Source organism: Chiloscyllium punctatum, chromosome 7 (genome assembly GCF_047496795.1).
Source record: "Chiloscyllium punctatum isolate Juve2018m chromosome 7, sChiPun1.3, whole genome shotgun sequence".
In the NCBI taxonomy this organism is placed as follows: Eukaryota; Metazoa; Chordata; class Chondrichthyes; order Orectolobiformes; family Hemiscylliidae; genus Chiloscyllium; species Chiloscyllium punctatum.
In genome coordinates this window covers 101,220,017-101,245,555 of record NC_092745.1, presented here as the reverse complement: position 1 = coordinate 101,245,555, position 25,539 = coordinate 101,220,017, and the positions used below count along the sequence as shown (strand labels likewise).

At 40.4% G+C, this 25,539-nt stretch overlaps 1 protein-coding gene across 1 annotated transcript in view; it reads left to right on the top strand.

Annotated features, from left to right (window-relative positions):
* The window catches only part of LOC140479360 (uncharacterized), a 108,149-nt gene that overhangs the window by 13,552 nt on the left and 69,058 nt on the right, over nt 1-25,539 (top strand). The window contains exons 4-9 of the mRNA XM_072573270.1: nt 755-935; nt 1,702-1,830; nt 4,648-4,715; nt 10,748-10,830; nt 19,503-19,598; nt 22,326-22,440. Of these exons, the coding sequence (XP_072429371.1) occupies nt 755-935; nt 1,702-1,830; nt 4,648-4,715; nt 10,748-10,830; nt 19,503-19,598; nt 22,326-22,440 (672 nt within the window). The remainder of the gene's footprint in view (nt 1-754; nt 936-1,701; nt 1,831-4,647; nt 4,716-10,747; nt 10,831-19,502; nt 19,599-22,325; nt 22,441-25,539) is intronic.

Sequence of the window (25,539 nt, the reverse complement as noted above, 5' to 3'; positions counted from 1 at the left end):
GCGCCACTTGCACATGCTATTTCCATTGCCCGATCACTCTTTGACTGCCTAGGTGCTAAGCTCTGAAATGTTGTCTTTGAAGCAACACCACTTTGTATCCCACCACGCCCAACCTGACCTCTCTTCCACTCTCTTATCCTTTAAGATCCTGCTTAAAATCTAACTCTTTGACAAAGTTTTAACATTTCCTTTGGTTAAGCATCAATTTTGCTTTGAAAAAAACAAAGGATTTTTTTCTCTACTTAAAGAGCTACAAAAATTCTCCTACAGTGCTGAGAAAATGAGGAAAATATTGAGTGCCTGATTGCTTTCCCTTTATTGCAATTATATATTTTTGGAAAAAAACCTTGATGCTTCAATTTAGAATACCACTGGAATATATGCCACTGCCTGGTTGCTATTTACATATTTGGACAAATTGTATGAGGATCCTGTCCCCTGGAAAAGTGTCCTTGATTATTTAATCAAGTTTGTGAGCAGACAATGTTTGTAGGTTTGGTAATTATATCTGATAGTACAGTACATGCAACAGTTTATTTAAATTGAATTTTAAGAAAAATCTAATCAAATATGCTGGAAAATTTTCTGCAGCTTGACAATGCTTGATCTTTTAAAATGGTTCACATTAAGTTCCATAATATAGACTGTTATAATTTTCATTTATCCTAAGTAAAAAGCCTTATTTTTAATTCCAGACTCTTTTATAAAATGATTAGTGACTAACAATACTGTTATTTTTTTTCAATGATTTCAGTTACAAACAGTGCTGCAATTTTCTGGCCTCAGAGACTGTGTTGCTGTTTGCAGTTGTGCCTTACTTCTACAACTACATTGGCAAAAATGCAAGAGTAAATAATATACTATATTTGGCCACAGGAGAGTCTGACTTTGTCATTAAGATTTTGGAGATTCTCCAGGGCAAAAATAGCCAAGAGGTAGGTGCTGGTTTAAGTGGCGCTGTTACTATATTAACCAATGTTTAGATGACATAACTTTTGAAAGCTGTAAACTTGTAGATGTTGGCATTTTCCCCTTCTTTCTCAATCCAAATTAAACACCACTATTTCACAGTGTTCTGTGTTAAACATCTTTTCTATTATATTATTTTTCTATCAGTCGAATGTTTATGCTAGATTAGTCTTTCATTTACATGACAAACGTGGATGAAGGGAAATTAGAGGGTAAATCCCTCTGAGACTAACTAATCTACCTTTTAATAGTCAAATCAAACATCCTATTGACATAGCATTGGAAAGAGGTTACTCACAGATCCCTTTGTGCATCCTTTGATCTGATTCCTCTTTGCAGGTGGTCTTACTCAGCGAAGTGTTGCCACACGGAGTCCATTTGCACTTGGTCCTTCTTGCTAAGTAACACATCGTACAGTGGCATACAATTTATTTACAATTGCCTCCTGATGCTCAAATTATCTCAAGACAAGCAAGATGTTTGAAGCCATTATGAAAGATCTTTTCAAATACCCAAATAAGTTAACAAGAAAAAGTAAATTGCACTTCTTTCAAGAGAGAGGTCGCAGTGCTTTTTTTAATCCAGCATAACCTAACTTGCAATTAGTGTATTGTTATATCAATGTGAACTCTGATTTATTAATTCTTTCTTTCTGTAATAGTTAGCTACATTTCATGAAACCTTAATCCTTTAAGTATTGATGGACTATCTCAGTTTGCTTTAATTTTCAAGACAGGTGTGAAAAAAGTCTTAGAACAGGCTTCAGAGTTTGTCATTCAGAAAGTCCATGAATTCCACTATCACAAGAGGACCCAGTGTTGCAAGCACAAATGGGTACGCCAACTTTCTTTTACACTGCAGGTAAGTAAGAAGGGGTTAATGCCACAGGTGCAGTTAAAAAATGCCATTGAAAAGCAGCATTCTGATTGTTTGAAAGGAACGCTGGGGCAGCACAGTGGCAGAGTGGTTAGCACTTCTGCCTCACAGTGCCAGGGACCCAGGTTCGATTCCAGCCTTGGGTGACTGTCTGTGTGGAGTTTGCACATTCTCCCCGCGTCTGCGTGGGTTTCCTCCCGGTGGTCTGGTTTCCTCCCATAGTTCAAAAAATTGCCCATTGTGTTAGGGAAATGGGTCTGGGTGGGTCAGTGTAGACTTGTTGGGCCGAAGGGCCTGTTTCCACACTATAGGTAATCTAATCTAAAAGAATGTGCCCTTGCTTTGTTTGGTCTTTGTGGAATAGTGTTAGACACTGAAGCAATAAGCTAAAATGTAATGAATGGCAATTTCAATGGTGTATGTTGACATAACTAGTTAAAAAAAAACTTTTAGAATATATTGAAAATACATGAAATATTGCAGAAAAGAATAAAGAAAGAAGAATCCAGGGCTGAATCTCAATTATTTTTGCCTAAATGCGAGTTGCATTGAGATTTTTAAACAGTTTTAGCCATGAGACCTAGTGAGTCTTACCAAACATACCTCATTAATGGCTTACCCTGGCTCTCCTGCACTCTTTCATCTGATTGTTTCCTCAAATTAGTATGTGCTTCTCCTAGAACAACTCACCAAGTCAAGCACATTCTGTAATTTACTAACACCCCTGGCATTAGTGCCATCTTTAAAAGGCTGTTGTGCACCTAGACAAGCACTGTGGGTTAGGATTTGGAGATGCCGGTGTTGGACTGGGATGTACAAAGTTAAAAATCACAAAACACCAGGTTATAGTCCAACAGGTTTAATTGGAAGCACACTAGCTTTCAGAGCGACGCTCCTTCATCAGCTGATTGTGGAGGGCTCGATCGTAACACAGAATTTATAGCAACAATTTGCAGTGTGATGTAACTGAAATTATACATTGAAAAATTGATTGTCTGTTAAGCCTTTCATCTGTTAGAACATATTGTCTAGCTATCACCATTGTTAACAGCTAACCCAAGAATGCAACTTTTAAAAAAAGGGTTTTGTGATTTACACATGAAAGAAGTGAAACTATCACTGTATTCTAACAGATGAAAGGCTTAACAGACAATCAACTTTTCAATGTATAATTTCAGTTACATCACACTGCAAATTTTTGCTATAAATTCTGTGTTACAATCGAGCCCTCCACAATCAGCTGATGAAGGAGCGTCGCTCCGAAAGCTAGTGTGCTTCCAATTAACTATAACCTGGTGTTGCGTGATTTTTAACTGTGGGTTAGAGTTGCCATGCATGGGAATTGGCCCTGGACATGGCAGACAAAGGGAATTTTGTTGCCCTACTTTGCAGGCCGAGACCTGGAAGTTCAATACAGTGGTGCACAAGCAGGCCTTCTTATCCTCTAGGACTAGCAGAGGAGCCCATGACACCAGACAATGCCTTCTGGTCTGCTACCTAGGTTAGTGCAGTCTCAGCCATCTGGAGAAAATGGAGCAATGTAAGAAGTAGGTCAATGTCCTTTTCCACTCTGCCAGCATTGCCTCTCTGGTACCCTCCACTTACTCATTCTCCGCTACTCAACCAATCTCCCAGCAACTCTCGAGCTCTATCGCTCTTACTAATGCCTGCAACATCTTTCGCACTTACCCATAACCACTCCCAACCCCTAATACCACCAACCCTGCTTACTTGCTGTGCTGCCATTAAACTCGCTCGGGACACTTCCCCACCTGCACCAAAAATAACATTCACTTTAATCTCCCTTAAAACCCAATACTTAATTTCCAGGTCAAAAATAGCCACAAGTGCTGCAGAAAGAGCCAAGGTGGGTGGTGCTCATTTTTTGGCTCCGCGCTTGTTATGTGGAGAGAATCTTGACTCTGACCATCCTGAGCATTTGACAGATCTTGTCCAGCATTGCCACCTCACCCCTGAGTATCATTGGTACAATATCTTTCAAAAGACATATCTTTCTGGATCCTTATCAGTGTTTCTCCTGGAAGCAGTCTTTTTCATCTTCATTTCTACCATAACCTTTCACTTTGGCTAAGTTACACCCACACTCTTTCTACTGTCTCTGCTTGAAAAGCAAAACTTAACCTTTTTCCCACTTATTCTGACGACTGACCAATTTCCTACCCTGTTTATCCTTCCCAAATAGCTTCTGTTTTCTTGGCAATAAAATGTCTAGCTTCATCCTTTATGGATCTGATGTCACAGCCAAGAAAATCAATTTCAAAACTCCTTCCTGAGAAACTGTGAGTGGATCTCTGCTCCAGCTAGAGGCAGTCCAAAAGGTATACACTTTGAAACCAAATTATCATACTTCATAAATACTTTCCCTTAGGCAAATCCATCCCTCCAGAAAGGAGAGCATCATTTTGCTTTATCCTGCGGACATTGTCACATTGACCTCTTCAACAAATTTGTCTCACATCTCACATGGGAATTCATGTTATAAAAACCAACTGAGCTCAACAGTCTTCTCTATTCAGTTTCAAAGGTGAGATCTTTTCTTTAAGTGATAGCAGATCTGATAAAGATTAGTGTTATATTTATGTGAAGATGCATACAGATCCGACCATTCATCTGCCTGTTCCAGGAGGTAGTATCGTTAAAGAGGAGAACTGGAAAAATAAAACTGACTTTCTCAATAATTTCTCTGTAGATGACATTATGATTACAAATGGAGTGATTCTAAAAGTATTCACTTTTCAAAGGTGATTTGTCACAAGAATATAATCTTTTCCTTTACCCTAGGCCAACAAGATCGTGCCCAATAAGTCAGTTGTGGAATTCTTTCAAACAAGTGAAAATCTGCATCAAGGGTGTGTGTAGTATAATTAATATCTTTTGCTGAGAATATATTTTGTGAGATTAATGACTGACTGTATTTGCCCAGGTTTGTATATGCCCATGCAATGTCATATAGCTAGAAAAAAGAAAATTTACAGCCCAGGAACAAGCCCTTCAGCCCTCCAAGCCTGAGCCGATCCAAATGTACTGTCTAAACCTGACGGTCAATCTGTCGTATCCCTCTGCTCCCCATCTACTCATGCATCTGTCCAGACGCAACTTAAATGAATCTACCATGCCTGCCTCCACCACCTCTGCTGGCAATGCGTTCCAGACGCCCACCACCCTGTGTGTGAAGTAGTTGCCGTGTGTATCCCCCTTAAACTTTCTACCTCTCACCTTGAAAGCATGATCTCTTGTTATTGAATCCTTCACCCTGGGAAAAAGCTTGTCTCTATCCATCCTGTCTATACCCTTCAAGACTTTGTAAATCTCTTTCAGGTCCCCCCTCAATCTCCTTTTTTCTAATGAAAACAAACCCAACCTAGTCAACCTCTCTTCATAGCGAGCACCTTCCATTATCAGGCAACATCCTCGTAAACCTTCTCTGCACCCTCTCCAAAGCGTCCACATCCTTTTGGTAATGTGGCGACCAGAACTGTACACAGTATTCTAAATGCGGCCGAACCAATGTCTTGTACAATTTTAACATGACTTGCCAGCTCTTATACTCAATACCCCATCCAATGAAGGCAAGCATACTATATGCCTTCTTGACCACTCTATCCACCTGTGCAGCAGCCTTCAGGATACAATGGACCTGCACTCCCAGATCTCTCTGTCCATCAAGTTTTCCCAAGGCTCTTCCGTTCATTGTATAGTTCGCTCTAGAATTAGTCTTGCTAAATGCATCACCTCACATTTGTCTGGATTGAAATCCATCTGCCACTTTTGCACTCAACTCTCCAGTCTATCTATATTCTCCTGGATTCTTTGACAGTCCCTTATGCTTTCTGCTACTCCACCAATCTTCATGTCACCTGCAAACTTGCTGATCATACCAACAGTGCCCTCTTCCAGATCATGTATAATTCCAGATTATGTATATTACAAACAACAGTGGCCCCAACACTGACCCCTGTGGAACACCACTGGTCACCTTTCTCCATTTCAAGAAACACCCTTCAACCACTACTCTCTGTCTCCTGTTGCTCAACCAATTCTTTATCCACCTAGCTAGAACACCCTGCGCACCATGTGACTTCACCTTCTCCATTAGTCTACCATGGGGAACCTTATCAACCGCCTTACTAAAGTCCATGTATATTACATCAACAGTCCTTCCTTCATCTATCAACTTGATCACTTGAACAACCCTATTAAGTTGGTAAGGCATGATCTCCCCCACACAAAACCATGATCACTGATAAGCCCATTCCTTTCGAAGTGTAAATAAATCCTATCCCTCAGTACCCTCTCCAGCAACTTTCCCACCACCAACGTCAGGCTCACTGGTCTGTAGTTACCCGGAATATCCCTACTACCCTTCTTGTACAGAGGGACAACATGAGCAACCTTCCAGTCCTCCAGCACCTCACCTGTATTTAAGGATGCCACAAAGATATCTGTCAGGGTCCCAGCTATTTCCTCACTGCCTCCCTCAGCAATCTGGGATAGATATCACCCAGTCATGGGGATTTGATCACCTTAATAACCTACCCAACACGTCTTCCCTACTTATATCAACGTGATCCAGACTAAACAAACTTCTGTTGTTGTGGTTCTGTTCGCCGAGCTGGGAATTTGTGTTGCAGACGTTTTGTCCCCTGTCTAGGTGACATCCTCAGTGCTTGGGAGCCTCCTGGGAAGCGCTTCTGTGATCTTTCCTCCGGCATTTATAGTGATTTGTATCTGCCGCTTCCGGTTGTCAGTTCCAGCTGTCCGTTGCAGTGGTCGGTTATATTGGGTCAAAGTCGATGTGCTTATTGATTGAATTTGTGGATGAGTGCCATGTCTTTAGGAATTCCCTGGCTGTTCTCTATTTGGCTTGTTCTATAATAGTAGTGTTGTCCCAGTCGAATTCATGTTGCTTGTCATCTGCGTGTGTGGCTACTAAGGATAGCTGGTCGTGTCGTTTTGTGGCTAGTTGGTGTACATGGATGCGGATCGTTAGCTGTCTTCCTGTTTGTCCTATGTAGTGTTTTGTGCAGTCCTTGCATGGGATTTTGTACATTACATTGGTTTTACTCATGCTGGGTATCGGGTCATTCTGGTGAGTTGTTGTCTGAGAGCGGCTGTTGGTTTGCGAAGAACACCTATACAATGTATTCGCCAAAAACGGATACCCGCGCAATTTCATCAACAGATGCCTAAGGGAAAGACAACGGAACGAGGACATGCCGCAACCCAGAGGACTTGCCACACTACCATACATCAGGAGCATTTCCGAACTGACAGCCAGACTACTGCGACCACTAGGACTCATAACAGCACACAAACCAACAGCCACTCTCAGACAACAACTCACCAGAACAAAGGACCCGATACCCAGCATGAGCGAAACCAATGTAGTATACAAAATCCCATGCAAGGACTGCACAAACCACTACATAGGACAAACAGGAAGACAGCTAACGATCCGTATACACGAACACCAACTAGCCACGAAACAACACGACCAGCTATCCTTAGTAGCCATACACGCAGATGACAAGCAACATGAATTCAACTGGGACAACACTACTATTATAGGACAAGCCAAACAGAGAACAGCCAGGGAATTCCTAGAGGCATGGCACTCATCCACAGATTCAATCATTAAGCACATCGACCTGGACCCAATATAACCGACCACTGCAACAGACAGCTGGAACTGCCAACTGGAAGCAGCAGATTCAAACCACTACAAATGGCGGAGGAAAGATCACAGAAGCGCTTCACAGGAGGGTCCCAAGCACTGAGGATATCACCTAGACAGGGGACGAAACGTCTGCAACACAAATTCCCAGCTCGGCGAACAGAACCACAACAATGAGCACACGAGCTACAAATCTTCTCACAAACTTTAAACAAACTTCTATCTCTAATCTCAAGATTCATCATGTTCCTCTCCTCAGTGAACACTGATGCAAAGTAATCATTCAGAATCTCACCCATTTTCTCAGGTTCGACACACAGCCTTCCTTCATTATCCTTTAGTGGACCAATTCTTTCCCTAGTTACCTGCTTGTTTCTTATATAAGAATAAAATGCTTTGGGATTCTCCTTAATTCTGCTCGCTAAAGCTATTTCAAGACCCCTTTTAGCCCACTTGATTCCTTGTTTAAGACCTGTCCTACTCTTCCGATATTCCTCCAGGGCCTGTTCTGTTCTTTGCTGCCTGGACCTTATGTACGCTTCCCTTTTCCTCTTGGCTGGTCATACAATTTCTCCTGTCATCTACGGTTCACAAATCTTGCCTTTCCTATCCAGTGCCTTCAACGGGACATGCCTATCCTGCACTATCTTTAACCTATCTTGGAAAGCCTCACACATATCAAATGTGGACTTCCCTTCAAATAGCTGTGTCCAATCCACATTTCCAAGCTCCTGCCTAACTGTGATATAATTGGCCTTAGCCCAGTTTAGTACTCTTCCCTTAGGACCACTCTCATCTTTATCTATGAGTATTCTAAAACTTACAGAATTGTGGTCACAATTCCCAAAGAAATCCCACACCGCAACTTCTATCACCTTCCTGGCTCATTCCCCAACACCAGGTCCAATATGGCCCCTTCCCTTGTTGGACAATTGACATACTGCTCTAGAAAACTCTCCTAGACGCTTCTTACAAATTCTACCACATCCATACCTCTGACGCTAAGTGTATTCCAGTCAATGTTGGGAAAATTAAAATCTCCCATTACCACTTTCCTATTGCCTCTACATCTTTCCATAATCTGTTTACCTATTTGTTCTTCTACCTCACGCTCACTATTGGGAGGCCTGTAATACAGCCCAACAATGTAACTGCACCCTTCTTATTTCTCAGCTCCACCCATAATGCCTCACTACCCAAGACCTCCATAGTGTCCTCCTTTAGCACAACTGTGGTATCATCCCTGACCAGCAAAGCAACTCCACCCCCCATTTTACTTCCCTCCCTGTCCTGTCCTGTCTGAAGCGTCTATATCCTGGAACATTTAGTTGCCAATCATCATGCCCTTCCTTCAACCAAGTCTCTGTGATTGCAATAACGCTATACTCCCAGGCACCAATCCAAGCCCTAAGTTCATCTGCCGTACACAATATACTCCTTACACACTATGGCTATGAATCTTTAGAATGCTTTGCAGCAGGTGACTGTGGATATTCATTTACAGATATACATATTCAGGACTGAGATTGATAGAATTTTGTACGTCAGGGAACAAAGAATTGTTGGGATTAAGTGAAAAAACAAAGTTGAGGTCAAATACCAGCCATGAGCAGTGCAGCAAGACTTGAGACCGCGGATGCTGCCTGAACTGCTGTGCTTTTCCAGCACTACTCTAATCTAGAATTGAGACCTCATATGACCTATTCCTATTTCTATTTCTAATGTTGATAGCACAGCGAGAGAATTTTGGAAAATGTGGATACTTGAGTGATGTGCTCTTGAACCTAATTTTTGAATCTAGTCCACCATGATAAGAAAAAACTTACAATGTTTAACATAAAAGCACAAAATGCTGGAAGTATTCAACATCATCTGTGAAAATAGAAACAAAATCAACACTTCATGCTTGTAACCCTTTCCCGGAATAGGTTCCGGTGACAGTTTGCTGACCTGAAATGTTAACCCTGTTTCTTTTTCCACCGATATTTCTTGACCTGCTGAATATTTCAAGCAGTTTCTGTCTTTATTTACGATTTCTAGTATCTGCCTTATTTTGCTTTTTTGTGGCCGTCAACATGGATCATAACTAGCTCACCTTTTATATAGTTTATGACCTGAAGCTCACAAGGGTGGAGTGGCATTGTGGTAATGTCACAGGAGTAGTAATTCAGAGTCTCAGGCTAATACGCTGGGAACATGGGCTTTAATCCCACCGCAGCAGCTGAATTTCAAATTCAGCTAATATATCTGAACTTTGAAAGCTAGCCTCACTAATTGGAATAACAATTGATTGTCTTAATAACTCATCTGATTCATTAATGTCCTTTAAGGAAATCTGCCATCCTTACTTTGTTTGGCAATGTAGTTGATTCTTAACTGGCTTCTGAATTGGCATGGTAATGCAACTCATTTCAAGGATGTTAGAGATGTGCAACAAATTCTCATCTTGCCTGCAACACCTACATTGCATGGAATAATAAAGAAATATTTTAGCACAAAATTGAGTTTTGCCTGATGTGAAATTTGAGGGAGATTGCAGTGAACTAAATAGAGAGAAGTGTTGCTTTACCAAATTTCATGTAGAAGTTCAATGCTAAAAATGTGATACGAACTTGGAATCTACCTAAGAGAGATTAAAGCCGACAGTGAAAAATAAGACAAACAGTGAGATTTTCTATTCCAAAGTGAATGAAGCTAGTGAAATTGCTCAAAATTTTAGAACAATGGGAGATATCAAGGGGGTACAGAGTGGTAAAAGTCTATAGCTTTAGGCAAGATCATACAGACCACATTACTGACTATCAATAAACAAATACAGTCTAAAGACCATTGTCTTTGCTGTTTTGAATTGTCTGGTAACCAGTTGTTACAATGCTGTCTCAGCCAGCTAGATGGTGGTAGTTCAGAATCCCTTATAATAGTATTTTCAAGAACACATTATTATTTCATTGTGGATTTTAGCCAATGGTCAAGTGAGGCACTAATAATCTCTTCATACAGAAGGATAGGAGGGAGTCAAAAGAAAATGCATCCTGACATGCTCATCTCTTAGCATGTGATTAAAAAGTGTTGGAAACAAGAAGACTAGAAATCAGTGTCACTAAGAGAACTTGCTAAATTAAACTTTTAAAAATTATTTAATAATTGCATCATTTGTCAACAATTTTGTTTTTGATGTCACACACATATCCTCTATCTCCTCTGCAGTATTCGGAATTTACCAGACAAAACTGAAAACAAAACATCAATAAAATGTCCTGATGAACCAGAGGTGACTTGTAGGATCCCAGGTACGGAAGACAGTACTTGGATTCAGTTTTACGGAAGCTTGTAATGTATGGAGTCTCACTAGACTAAACTATCTTTTTGTTTGGAATCACTTCAATGGGTTTAAAAGGAATCATCAAATTCCATTAAAGCGAATGTCTTTTTGTGTAAAAATTAAGTATCTTTCACCCTGAAAGAAATACATGGAAGGAGACACAAATTCATATTCTATGTATATTCACCAGTACAAAATTCGAAGACATTATCTTATCTGTTTTCAGATTTTAATGAACATAAGTAAAAGTTCTTTAGGATTGTAAAATGCATTCAAAATAGTGATGCCTGGATTTTCTTTCTCAAAACTGTTAATAAGAGAAAACTAGCATAGTATGCTATTGATACAATAAATTGTCATTAATTATTACTATCTGTCCTGAACCCACATGGTCGAGAACTTGATTTTGGCATCTGCAGTCCTCACCTTCTGCTAGTTGACCTCAACCCACATGGTACATTTAAACAGGAGTAGGTCAGAATAATCAAAATGTCTTGTCAATTACGCTGTAAATTACAGTCGGGGCTTAATCGGACAATGCTACTGTAGTTGCATTGATGAAAGCAATACTATATCATCCCTAGCACAGATATTTGAAAAAGGAGATTGAAGAACTGGAGAATTTCTCTGACACTGGTTTCCTGATTGTTTGTGGTCAGGTGCTTCACTGAAGGATAGTCCTCCAGTTTATCTCAGAAAATGTAAATTGTAGAGTGGATGAATAATTTTCGGTATGAGTTCTTCACTTCCTATGCTACAAAAATAAGGTGAACAAGGAAATGGAAGAATATAGATTGAGGAAATGAGAAGACAGTTGATCTGCAAGGTTAATGCCATCCTATATAATTCTCCATGTGGCCCTAACTGTGTTGTTTCATGAGCTAGTGTATTAAAATTATGCTTCCCTTCCCACTCACTTTCCCTTCCCTTCCACATACACTCCTGGGGACTTATATCTGTGTCTACAGATTTGCAGCCCATCTTAAAAAGGACCAAAGTCTTGATAATAGCTGTTAAAGTGATTAACTGTTTTGAAATTTTATATCACTGGGTGATTCCAGGTAGTCCTGTGGAAACTGCAATCACAGAAATCAACCAACAAATTCAAGTGGTAGGTGTTCTACTTAGGTGGACCTCACACTGTGTTTTCCTTTATGGAGCCTGCCAAGCATCAAAAACAAAGAGTAAGTTTTCCTCAAGGAGCGCGATTACTCAGATACAGAATGGAAGTTCTGAGACTTGTGTTGAATGCCTGAATGAGCTCCCACCAAATCTTATCATATTTATAGGGTCATACAACATAGAAACAGGCCCTTTGGCCCACCATGTCAATACCAACCAACAAACATCAAACTACACTAATCCCATTTACCTGCACTTGGTCCATAGCCTGCTGTACCCTGGCATTTTAAGTGTTCACCCAGATGATCCTTAAATGGAGAATATCTATCTCCACCATTCTGTCAAGCAGAACGTTCCATATTTCTACCACCCTCTGGGTGAAAACATTCTTTCTTAGATCTCCTCTAAACGAGTTACGTCTCACCTTAAACTTATGCCCTCCAGTCTTAGACAAATCTGCCATGGGGAAGAGATTCTCACAGTCTACTCTGTCTATATCTCTCATATTCTTGAGAAAATGACATTATTCTGTTAATGCACAGTCAGTCTGTGCCACCAACCATCAGATTTTGTAAGTGGATACTATTAACTAAGAAACTGTCATACTATTCATGAACCAATTGTGCATACCTTGATGAAGCAGATCATTGACTTGCACGGGTTGATTGAACAGTGGAATACCCATGCAGTCTTGCTGGATGTCACCGTTCCCAGGGGTTCACCGTTTCTTCACTCTGAGCTCCATCCCCCTGTCCAATAACACAAAACAAAAATCCACACATCCCTGTAACATGACACAAATAGTTTTACTTTACAATGTTTAGTTATACAATGAAATATACATACATTTTAAAATTTTGTTTGACTTATTTAATATGAATCTTGCTTCTGGTGCAGAACAACAACTCTGTTGATGCATCTTTAACTGTAGCAACAGTATCTTTAACAGGTTTTGAGAAGATTTGTAGTTTAGGTTGAGGTTCTGGATGTAGGTTTGTTCTTTATCTTTAACAAGTACAATCACTTATGCTTGCTGTTCATCCAGACTAGGTTATGTTTACACCCATTACAGTATTACATTGTTACTAAGGATTGTAGAGTCTTGTCCAGGTCAGGGGAGGGGCCCTAGTGTGGAAGATGGTGATGTCATGATAATATCAACAGATTCATAATCTAAAGGTTGAGGCTAATAAGTACAAATTCCACCCTGGCAGCCAGTGCAATTAAACATAAGTTAGTTTTTAAAAATCTGGAATTGAAAGCTAGTCTGAGTAATAATGAACATGAAACTATAAGCAGCAGTAGTAGAAACCCATTTGGTTGACTAATGTCCTTCAGGGAAAGGAACCTGCCATCCTCACCTGGTCTGACCTACATATGACTCCAGACCCACAGCAACTGCCTCTGAAAGAGTTTAACAATCCATTTAATTCAAGGGTGCTTAGGGATAGGCAACAAATGCTGACCGAGCTAGCCACACCACATTCCATGCAAGTCTAAACGTAAAGAGGAATAGGTTGTCATTTTGTGGGCGATAGACTGTCACTGTGAATTCATAGACTGTAACTGTGAGGTTGGTAACCTGTCCTACTGTATGGTTGATAGACTGTCACTGTGTGATTAGTAGACAGTCAGTGTGAGTTGATAGATTGTCATATTAAGATTAGTAAACTGCCATTGTGTGGTAATCTGTCACACTGAGGCTGGTGGAAGATATTGGATGATGTCCATAACAGCTATCATTTCTCCTTTAGTCTACTAATTAATCAAACTCGACTCATAACCTGAAGGTGGACAATATCTCCTTAACAGCCCTGGGCAGATGACTATGGGTCTCTGGAGTCAAGTAGTAGTTCCAATCAGGATGAAAGTGATATTGTACTGATGTTGGCCAGTGCCTGTCGGGAGAAAGGAAAACCTCTGCCCGGGGTACTGTAACCTTTGGAAACTGGAATTAAATTTACAGTAAATTGTCTGTGCAGTGGAAACAGGGCAATCCCCTTAACCTTTTGCAGGAAACCTTGCTTAAGAACACTGACCTAACCTGCATCCATCAGCATAATACATGAGACCATAAGACAATTAAATATAGGGAAAGAACTCGGCCATTTGGCCCATCGAGTCTGCTCCACTATTTGATCATAGCAAATATGTTTCTCAACCCCATTCTTCTGCGATCTTCCCAAAACCCTTGATCTTCTTACTAATCAAGAACCGATCTATCTCTTGTCTTAAATACACTCAGTAAGTTGGCCTCCACAGCCTTTTCAGCAATGAGTTCCATAGACTCACCATTTCTGGCTAAAGACATTTCTCCTCATATCAGTTCCAAAAAATTGTCCCTTCACTCTGAGGCTATGCCCACAGTTCTTAGTCTCTCCTAAGAATGGAAACAGCTCCTCCATGTCCACTCTATTCGGGTGTCTCAATATCCTGTAAGATTCAATGAGATCCCCCTGCATCCTTCTAAGCTCCATCAAGGACAGACCCAGAGTCCTCAACTGATTCTCATATGACAGGTCCTTCATTCCTGAAATCTTTCTTGTATAAACCTCCTCTGGGCTCCCTCCAAAGCCAGCACATCCTTCCTTAGATATTGGGCCCAAAACTGCTCCTAATATTCCAAATGCAATCTGACTAGAGCCTTATATTGCCTCAGCAGTACACCTCTGCTGTTGTATCTTAGCCCTCTCATTTGCCTTCCCAACTAACTATAGATCCTGCATGTTAATGTTAAGATAATCCTGAACAAGATCTTCTGTCCCTTCGTACATCAGATTTCCAAAGCCTTTCCCCATTTAGAAAATAGTCCATGCCTCTCTTCCCACATTGTACTCCATCTGCCACTTCTTTGTCCACTCTCCTAGCGTCTGTCCAAGTCTTTCTGCAGTCTCCCTGTTTCTCAGCATTACTTGTCCCTCCTCCTTTCTTTGTGTCATCTGCAAACTTAGCCCTTACCTCATTTGTCCAGATCATTAATATAATGTGAATAGTTGTGGCCCCAACACTGACCACTGTGGAACTCCACTAGTCACCTGCTGCCATCTTAAAAAATACCCCATTATCTCTTCTGTCAGTCAGCTAATGGGCAGCACGGTGGCACAGTGGTTAGCACTGCTGCCCCACAGTACCAGAGACCTGGGTTCAATTCCCACCTCAGGCGACTGACTGTGTGAAGTTTGCATGTTCTCCCCGTGTCTGCGTGGGTTTCCTCTGGGTGCTCCGGTTTCCTCTCACAGTCCAAAGATGTGCAGGTCAGGTGAATTGGCCATGCTAAATTGCCCGTAGTGTTAGGTAAGGGGTAAATGTAGGGGTATGGGTGGATTGTGCTTCGGCGGGGCGGTGTGGACTTGTTGGGCCGAAGGGCCTGTTTCCACACTGTAAGTAATCTAATCTAATCTTCTATCCATGCCAGTACCTTGTCCCTAATTCCATGGGCAGGAGATAGAGGAGAGAAAATGTAGACAGATATTGGAAAGATGTAAAAAACAGCAGGGTTGTTGTGGTGGGTGATTTTAACTTCCCTATATTGACTGGGATTCACTCCCTGCTAGGAGCCTGGATGGAGCAGAATTTGTGAGGACCATTTAGGAGGGTTTCTTGACACAATATGTAAACAGTTCAACCAGGGAAGGGTTTATACTGGACCTGGTTTTGGAAAGTGAGCCTGGCCAGGTGAGTGAAGTTTCACTGGGGGAGCATTTCAGGACCATAATACCATGAGTTTTAAGATACTCATCAATAGGAATAAGCAGTCCTTTGGTGAAGGTGTTAAATTGGAGGAAGGTGAACTACAACAATATTAGGAAGGGACTGGAGACTGCTGATTGAAGGTGGCTATTTGAGGGCAAATCCACGTCAGATGTGTGGGAGTATTTCAAATAGCAATTGATACAAGTTCAGGAGCGGCAAGTTCCTGTGGGAATGAAGGATAGATATGGCAAACTTTGTGAAACTTGGATGATCTTGATCAAAAAGATAAAGGAAGCATACGTGTTCTTGGAAAATGGGAACTGAGGAAACCCTTGAAGTATATAAGGCAAGTGGGAAAGAACTTAAACAAGGAATTAGAAGGGCTAAAAGAGGGTCATGAAAAGTCATTAGCAAACTGATTAAGGAGAATCCCAAGGCTTTTTATACAGACATAAAAAGCAAGAGGGTAGCCAGGGAAAAGGATGGCCCACTCAACAACAAAGGAGGGAGCCTATATGTGGAGCCAGAAGTGATAGGTGAGGTCCTAAACAAAGCTTTGCATCAGAATTCAACAAAAAGAAGAGGTTGGTGAGGAAGATTTCAGGGAAGGGAGTGTTGAGTTGCTATTAATAGGAATAGGTGATGTGCATCTCAAAAAGTAATAAAATAGATAAATCCCCAGGTTCTGATGGGATTTCTGCCGGAATATTGAGGGAGGCAAAAGAACAAATTGCTGGAGCAATGACAGACATATTTGTTTCCTCTTTGGCCACAGGTGAGGTCCCAGAGGATGTTGTCCCATTGTTTCAGAAAGGTAAAAAAGATAATCCTAGAAATGTCTCACATTTATGGTAGGGAAATTATTGGAAAAGATTCTCAGGGATAGGATCTATATGCATTTAGAAGCAAATGGACTTATTAGCAATAGACAAAATGGTTTTGTGCGGGGAACGTCATGGCTCACTAACTTCGTAGTTTATTGAAGTAGTAACAAAGATGGTTGATGAGGGAAACACGTTGATGTTGTCTGCATGGACTTCAGTAAAGCCTTTGATAAGGTCCCTCATGGCAAACTGGTACAAAAGGTGAAGTTCCATGATATCAGCGGTGAGCTGATGCTTTTCGGAATGGAGGGCTGTGACTAGTGGTGTTCCACAGGGATCAGTGCTGGGACCTCTGCTGTTCATCATCTACATAAGTGTTGGGAGAAAAAAAATAGCAGGTCTAATTAGTACGTTTGCAGATGATACAAAGATTGGTGGAGTTGCAGATCATGAGGAGGATTGTCAGAGGATGTAGCAGGATATAAATCAGTTGGAGACATGGGCAGAAAAGTGGCACATGGAGTGTAATCCAGACAAATATAAGGTGGTGCATTTTAGAAGGTCAAGTACAGGGGGAAATTATACAGTGAATGGCAGAACTCTTAGGAGTATTGATATGCAGAGGGATTTGGATGTGTAGGGCCACAGATCACTGAATGTGGAAGCGCAGAAAGAGAAGGTGGGATAAAAGGCTTATGGCATGCTTGCCTTCATTGGAAGGTGCATTGAGTATAAGGATAGACAAGTTATGCTGCAGCTTTGCAGAACTATAGTTCGGCCAAACTTGGAATATTGCATACAGTTCTGGTCACCACACTACCAGAAGGATGTGGATGCTTTGGAGGGGGTACAGAAAAGGTTTTCCTGATATGGGGGATTTTAGAATAAATAAAGGTTGGATAGACTAGGTTTGTTTTCACTGGAATGTAGGAGAGTGAGGGGTGACCTGATAGAAATTTATAAGATTGTGAATGTGATGGATAGAGTGGAAAGTATGAGGCTTTTTCCCAGGATGGAGGGGTCAATTACTAGGGGACACAGTTTCAAGATGTGAGGGGGCAAGTTTGAATAAGGTGTGCAAGGCAGGTTTTTCACACAAAGGGTGGTCAGTGCCTGGAATGTGCTGCCAGAGGGGATGGTGGAAGCAGACACAATAGCAGCATTCAAGAAGCACCTGGATAAAAACATGAATAGGAAGGGACAGGACGGATACGGATCCTGTAAATGAGGACAGTTTTAGAATGGAAGGGCAAAATGTGTTGGCACAGGATTGGAGGGTTGAAGGGCCTGTTGCTGTGCTATATTGTTCTTTGTTCTTGTCTTGTTTTGTTGCCTCCTGTGTGGCAACTTGTCATAGCCCTTCTGGAAACCCAAATAGATCATGTCCAATGGCCGTCCATTGTCCAACTTGCTCATTACCTCCACAAAGAATTCTAACAGATTTGGAGAAAGTGAGGACTGCAAATGCTGGCGATCAGATTCAAAATGTGTGGCACTGGAAGAGCACAGCCAGTCAGGCAGCATCCGAGGAGTAAGAGAGTCAACATTTTGAGCACAAGCTTTTCGTCAGAGCTTACGCTCGAAACGTCAACTCTCCTGCTCCTCGGATGCTGCCCGATTGGCTATGCTTTTCCAGCACCTCATTTCTTAATATTAACAGATTGACTTTCCGTTGATAAAACTGTGCCTACTCAGACCTGTGTTAGCATGCACTTCCAAATACACCACCTTAATAATGGACTCTAAAATCTTACCAAAGGCTAAGATCAGGCTAACCGGCATATAGTTTCTTATCTCTCCCTTCTTAAATAGAAGTGTTACATTAGCCACTTTCCAGTCTTCTGGAACCCTTCCTGACTCCAATGATTCCTGAAAGATCACCACCAATACTCTTACAATCTCCTTAGCTATGTCCTTCTGACCTCTGGGGTGCAGTTCACCTGGTCTGGGCAATTATCCACCTTCAAACCTTCCAGCTTCCCCAGCACCTTCTCCTTAGTGATGGCCACTGCACTCACATCTGCCCCCTGACTCTTGAAACTGCTGTATGTGGAATTCCCCAGGATCCAGTGAAATCACTAGAGCGAAAACAATTAAAATGCTGAAACCCCATTTTGCTTGTTTTGCTAGATCTGGTGGATCTTTGTAGCACAATGTAGAAAGGATTTCACAAACGATCCTTACCTGTTGCATCATGTACAACTGTATACCTTTTGTATAGCTTAGGAAGCGAATGAGGAAGTAGGTGAAGAAAAAGACTTTTTGTCACCAAATCATATAAATGTTGACCAGGAAAGTGAAACAGAGTTTCTGAGAAATCTGTTGTCAATTGTTAGAGTCAAAATGGCAGGAAATAATCCACAATTATTCTTAATGAAGAACAATCAGGGCTTTCATACCATACCATGAGATATTGAAGGAGCTGTATGGAAAAAAAATCTTTGACCCTTTCAGAGATAAATGTACTCTTTACTGTATTACCATAAAGAACAAGGGACCACTTTATTCATCATCATAATGCACAAATACACACTTTAGCTGACAATTTTCATCTTCATTTATTATAGTATGTCACACAAAATCATTTTAGCTTCTGAATAACATGACTATTCATGCTGCCTAGTTTGTTACGAACATCCATTCCTAACCTTTCAATTCAACACCAGCTCCTTCAATGTCAGGACAGTGCCTTGGATGCTTCTGCTAGTGCCTCCAGTGACTGAGGTCTCAGTGATATCGCTGACCCTGATTAGCATCACCGAGCTGTAAATATCTTTTGTTTGCAAGAAGTACTTATTTGTATTGAAGTTTCTTTGTATTGAAATCATCAAGTTCAATCCCATATCTCTGCTCCCACTTCAACCCAATCCAGTTGGTAACTAGACTTATCTTCAAGAAACTTTTAAAAGATTGCGAAGCACTTATTTGTTTCAGTTTGATTGACATCAGTCTGTGGTGAAATGGCATTAATTTGTTCATTTTCTTTTTAACAAACTCAAAGCTGTAGGAGATTATATTCTCACTACGCCACACATGATGGGCTATATTGTAAGTCTCCCAGATCCATTTGTTGCAGAGGTCAGAATGGATGTCGTCGGTAAGCAACTGATTAGACTTTTACCAAGATCAGTATAAAAATAGAATTGGATTGAATATAGCGATCTCATCATTACTGAAGACCTAGCATTCTGAATAGAGTTGTATTATTTACACATTAGCCTCTGGGATCCAGATTTGAATCAGTTGATGCTGATGGGATAAAGGATTTCTGTCCATGTTGCTGTAGGAAATGACTTTGGACAGCCTTGACCTAATGAGCATTAGGTCACATCATTAAGCTGCCTTATTTAGATCTATGCCAGCAACTTTTAAATCATCACCATTGATGAAAAAAAATAATTTCTACTTCCATAAATTAAGATAAACTAGTTTGAGATAATCAGCAAAAGAATCTGAGGAAAGATGACTTATTTTTTGGACAGCAAATAGCTATGATTTGGAAGTCAGTGCCTGAAATGCATTGGCAGTAGATTCGCAATAACTCTCACTGTGCATTGAAAGAAACAGGATTTGCAGGACTGTGGGGGAAGAATGGTATTAATCGGTCCTTCAAAAAGCCCAGCCAGGCATAATGAGCTGAATGGCCTCCTCCTGTACTATAAGCTTCAATGAAACAGATTCTCACAGAAACAACTGATCCCCGTGGAAATTTCACTTTCACTGAATTTGGCACAACTAACTGTATTATTTTAGTTGGAACTTTCAAATCACTGATTGAACACTGAGCTCAGCAGTGCAAAGGTCTCTCTCTCTCTCTCTCTCTCTCTCGCTCCTCTCCAAGGCTAGTTCTCAGGAACTCTTTCTGTTTCCCACAGTTGCTGATGTCAAGGTCTCCCAGTTGCCAGCTGCAGCCTTTCATACTAAGATAGCCGCCAATTTGGTTTGGTAGTTTTGCCCACACACCCCACAACTTGCACTTACTCAATGGCACTGGTTTTCCAAAGGCTGCAGGCCCATTTTTCACCCGTTAATGGTGCCCAGCTAATTTCCTGGGGCAACACTGATTGCCTCCTTTTTCTTTGTATTCATGGTCATCTGCTTAAACAGCACATGTAGTCTGTGAATAATATCAATAGCTGAAGGCTCCCCCAGACAAGTTCATTTTGAACTCTTTAATAACGTAGATTTGTCTTTAGATTAGATTAGATTAGATTAGTTACAGTGTGGAAACAGGCCCTTCGGCCCAACAAGTCCACACCGCCCCGCCGAAGCGTAACCCACCCATACCCCTACATCTACATCTACATCTACCACTACGGGCAATTTAGCATGGCCAATTCTGAATGGATTAGGTAGGATTCCCTCAGGGTTGCCTTCACCCGTGCTCCGGCCACCTTCCCTCCCTCAAAGCGCACTGACATAGCTGTCAGGAAACTGACACGCTGTCTGGGACTGAGATTTTCATCCATGCCTTGCCTGCCTCCATGTCTAACCTGAAATTTTAGCCCCCCTTAAATTTTGTTGCTCCAATTCATAAGACATGTTACTTTTCATCAATTTTCAAAATATCAAATATCCATTTTGGCAACACATTCTCATTTACTTTTTTGTCTTTCCATAGTCAGAAACAAATATTTTCACCAGCTGATTTAGTCACGGTTGAAGGCAGCCTTGTGAATTTTATAGTTCACCTGCTAAGATATCAGTTAAGTGCTATTTGGAAAGAGACGCATGAAGCTAGTTAAGGCCACAATAAGGAAGAGTAAATGTTTATAAATTTTTAAAATCCGCCCTTCCTTTCCTTGAATTACTAGAGCCTAACCTAATATATATGTGATTATGGTCCTCACATCCGCCAATATAACTTCACAACTTTTGGAATATTGTGTGTAATTCTGGTTTCCCACCTGCTAAAAGGATGTTATGAAACTTGAAAGGGTTCAGAAAAGATTTACAAGGATGTTTCCAGGGTTGGAGGATTTGAGCTACAGGGAGAGGGTGAATGGACTGGGGCTGTTTTCCATGGAGCGTCAGAGGCTGAGGAGTGACCTTAGAGAGGTTTGTAAAATCACAAGGGGCTTGGATAGGATAAATAGACAAGGTCTTCTCCCTGAGGTGGGCGAGTCCAGAACTAGAGGGCCTAGGTTTAGGGTGAGAGGGGAAAAATTTAAAATGAACCTTGGGCAACTTTTTCATGCAGAGGCTGATACTTGTATGGAATGCACTGCCAGAGGAAGTGGTAGAGGCTAGTATGATTACTAAATTTAAAAGGCATCTGGATGGGTATATGAATAGGAAGGGTTCAGAGGGATTTGGGCCAAGTGCTGGCAAATGAGACTAGACTGGGTTGTGATATCTGGTCGACATGGATGAGTTGGACCAAAGGGTCTGTTTCCATGCTCCACATCTCTATGACTCTATGACTCTAATTGCAAATGTGGAAATTTTTATGACCATGTTCAATAAACACGTTGAGTCTTCATGATTCCTAGCCAAGAGTCTACCCTGGCACTTGCATCTTCCATCAACAACTTCAGATTTATAAAAAGTGTGATCTTTCCATCTGTTTAAACTAATCACCTTGTTGTTAAATACTTTATTTTATATGGGTGTAAACTAACATTGCTGAAACTAACTAATTGGATCATTCTTGCATTGATAATTAGAACAAATTTGATCAAAAAACAAGAATTATTATACTTCAAACAGTATTGACCATGAAGCATTTTCATACTACTTAAAGTTGTGAGAAGTGCTATGTAAATACATATTATTTTTCTTTGCATTTGGCAAAATTTTTATTATGGAACATTTATTGAAATAGCTAACACCAGTTCCGAATTTAACGATCACAAACATTATATCTACATGGATCTACGACAGCTAGAATGGAATGAAACACAAAGCTACTGGAAACCAAAAATTGCAATGAAACACCGGTAAATCTAACCATAGCTTATTATTTATAATGTTTGCAATATAAAAAACATGTCAAGAAGAAAGTACTTCAATCATTTTCACAATTTCTAGCCAAGCAGATTTTGCCCTCTGTGCTTTTATGTGTGATTTATTCTAACATTACTGCAATTCTGCGATACATCAGAGAATTTGATCTCTCTTATTTATCTTTGTTGCATTCATGTTGCTGTATCTCTAATTTTTTTTTGTTATTTTTGCTTTTGCACGTTCTCTGTCAGTGTTTTTTTTGTTTCTTTAGCTTTCCTGTGCTGCTTTATTTTCACTTTCTACTTCTTTCATGTCAGCAGTTTAGGTCAAAGATGATGTCAAGAGTTGCAGAGTGAAATTCTCCATTTCCAAAAGGGTTTCCTTCAAAAACCATTTTCCTCATCAGTCATGCTGATTCTCTCTGTTTGATCTTATCATTGTACTTCCTCACCCCTTCCTAACATTCATTACCATTGCTGACGCTACTTAAGTTTCATTGCTATTCCCCACTGATCCACATGCAGTACCCAATACCTGTGTCCTTCTATCACTGTCATTTATACAACTTCACCCTCCAAAGACTTCCCTTTTATGCAGCCTCCTCATTATTACTGTCAACCTATTGAGTTTAACTTCCAGGATGAATCACTTGCTTTCAAAATTCAACTTAAACATTTAAATATCGGCAAATTTAGATGATTGTAAATCTATTTGTCTGGACCTCTCTATCTAGTTCTTTGTCTCTTTCTCTGTTATCTTTACTCTCTTTGGTCTGTTCTGAATTAAAAGACTGAATAAGCTTTCCTTGAAGAAATCAGGGCCAAATTTAATCTCTAACTTTTCTTCAAATACTTTTGAGAAACAAAATGAGTACAAATCATATTTAAGTGTTGACCTTTGACCCAACCTCTTCCTTATGCTGCTTCTAGATGACCTTATCTGCATACACAGCTTCTACACATGCACAAATGATTTCTACAAATATCTTTGGACCATCTAGCATGACCCATGCATTGCCTCTATCAAACTGCTTGTCTGATATCCAGTAATAGATGAGCCGCATTTTCCTCCAGCTGAATATTGGAACAATTAAAGCTATTAACCCAACATTTGCAATCAGCATTGAAGCAAGAGTGTTTGTAGCTGGCCTCAAAGAATGTTGCCTTTAAAGATTGAGTGATAGCTTTGGCATGGATTTTGTCCTTACCCGATGCTAGTTTAAATCAGATGCTATGATCTGGGATCTCTTGGTGTACAGCAGCAGTGAATCCAGCAGGCAGGTATATTGGTAACGAAACATGCTGAAATATTTCAGCAAACCAGCCAATCAATCAATTTATAAGTAGTAAGTATCACTAAATTCAATGTAAATTTTCAGTAATAAGATAATCCACTGCAAGTAAATTAAAATAAAGATTATGCATTAATTTCTAAAGTGAAAAAGCTATTAAAAATGATAGCAAATTAAATTGTGAAATTTTGTATAATTTTGGTAAAAATTGACATTCCACAACTACAAAACTAGTTTTTCAGGGCCAGTGAGAATATTTAGCAGAAATTACGAAACTCGCATCCCATTTAAAAACCCATTCACACTTCATTCAACAAGGCACGTTTTTGCCACAAGTGTAACAGTGTATGAGTCAAATTTCAATTCAACTGATTTCCTTTAAATGTGCTGTGCAGTTAGGGCTCACCGTCCAGAGAAGCATATAATCACAGCTAGCTAATTCGTAGTTTCGAGATTACTGTACATGTGTGTAGCCCGAAGTTGATGTCAGTTTCAGTGTCCACAATCATCTGATGAGCAGTGCTTTGAAAGTTAGTGCTTCCAAATAAACCTATTGGACTATAACCTGGTGTTGTATAATTTTTAACCTTAACTCAGTGGACATTGATAGTTTTCAGGCAATTGTCTTCAGTTTAACCATAGTCCCCTTTCCCTTACTAATGACTCCATCTCCCTCCTTGCCAATTGCCTCAGGTTGAATCAGCTTTTCTGAAAATTGAACACCTTCTTTCGAGTCTATTCCAAATGTTCAATTCCATAGCCTGATGCAGGCACAATGGGCCAAATTGCCTCCTTCTGTGCCATAACACTTCTATGATATTCTTAATGAAGACTGTCCATTTCCATCTGTAATTTGCTGGTTTCTGTCCCAACCCAATTCACCAGTCAATGAAACCCTTAATTATTTAATAGATCTTCTAGTTGGCTATTCTTCACCATTCATAAAAGTAGCAAGTTTAAAACTCTGCTGCTACTATCCTGTTCACCCTTATTGACTGACATTAGTTTCCAATCTCCAAACCATTGGACTTTATATTTCCAAGCTTGAGCTTAAGACTCTGAATAACCTAAATTCTTCACCATCTTCTCCACTTTTACAACCCATCCACCCTCCTGTTCCTTGGATGCTGCCTGACCTGCTGCGCTTTTCCAGCAACACATTTTCAGCGTTGAAACCTCGCTATAACAGTTACTGAAGATTGAGCGTTAACTGTTAGCCAAAGCCAAGTTTTGTTTAAATTTTAAATGAATATGTCTGCTCTGTTTCATCTTTGCCCTGAGAAATAAACTAAAAAATGGCTGCCACCAATTTTGTTCAGTTTTGAAACACGTGCATCATGCATTAAGCAAAATACTGACTGACCCCAATCAGGTTGCACTTGCAAACCTCACAACAATGCCCAACATTCAATATGATTCTGTGATTGGACAACATTTGTTAAATAATCCTAAGTCTGTGAAGAACTATGCTGACAATAAATTAAAGATTTTCACTTGAGCTCACTATGTGAAGTACAGTTCCTTGAATGTTTCAGCCCCTTTGCCAATTCTTGGTTCCTATACCTTCCACCATCTCAGCTCTATGTTATGGAATTCCCTCTTTCTCCATCTTTTCACCTCATTCTCCCTCTGCAAGACCCTTCTTAACGCCTATTTATTTGGACACGCTTTTGGTTACTCTTCCTGGGGAGTTGTGCAATTAAAGGATAAAGCAAGATTAGATGAGTAATCTAATCTAATCTAATCTAAAACTGGTTGAGCTTTCGATTTAAATGACCATTATCCGACCTCTGTGACCACT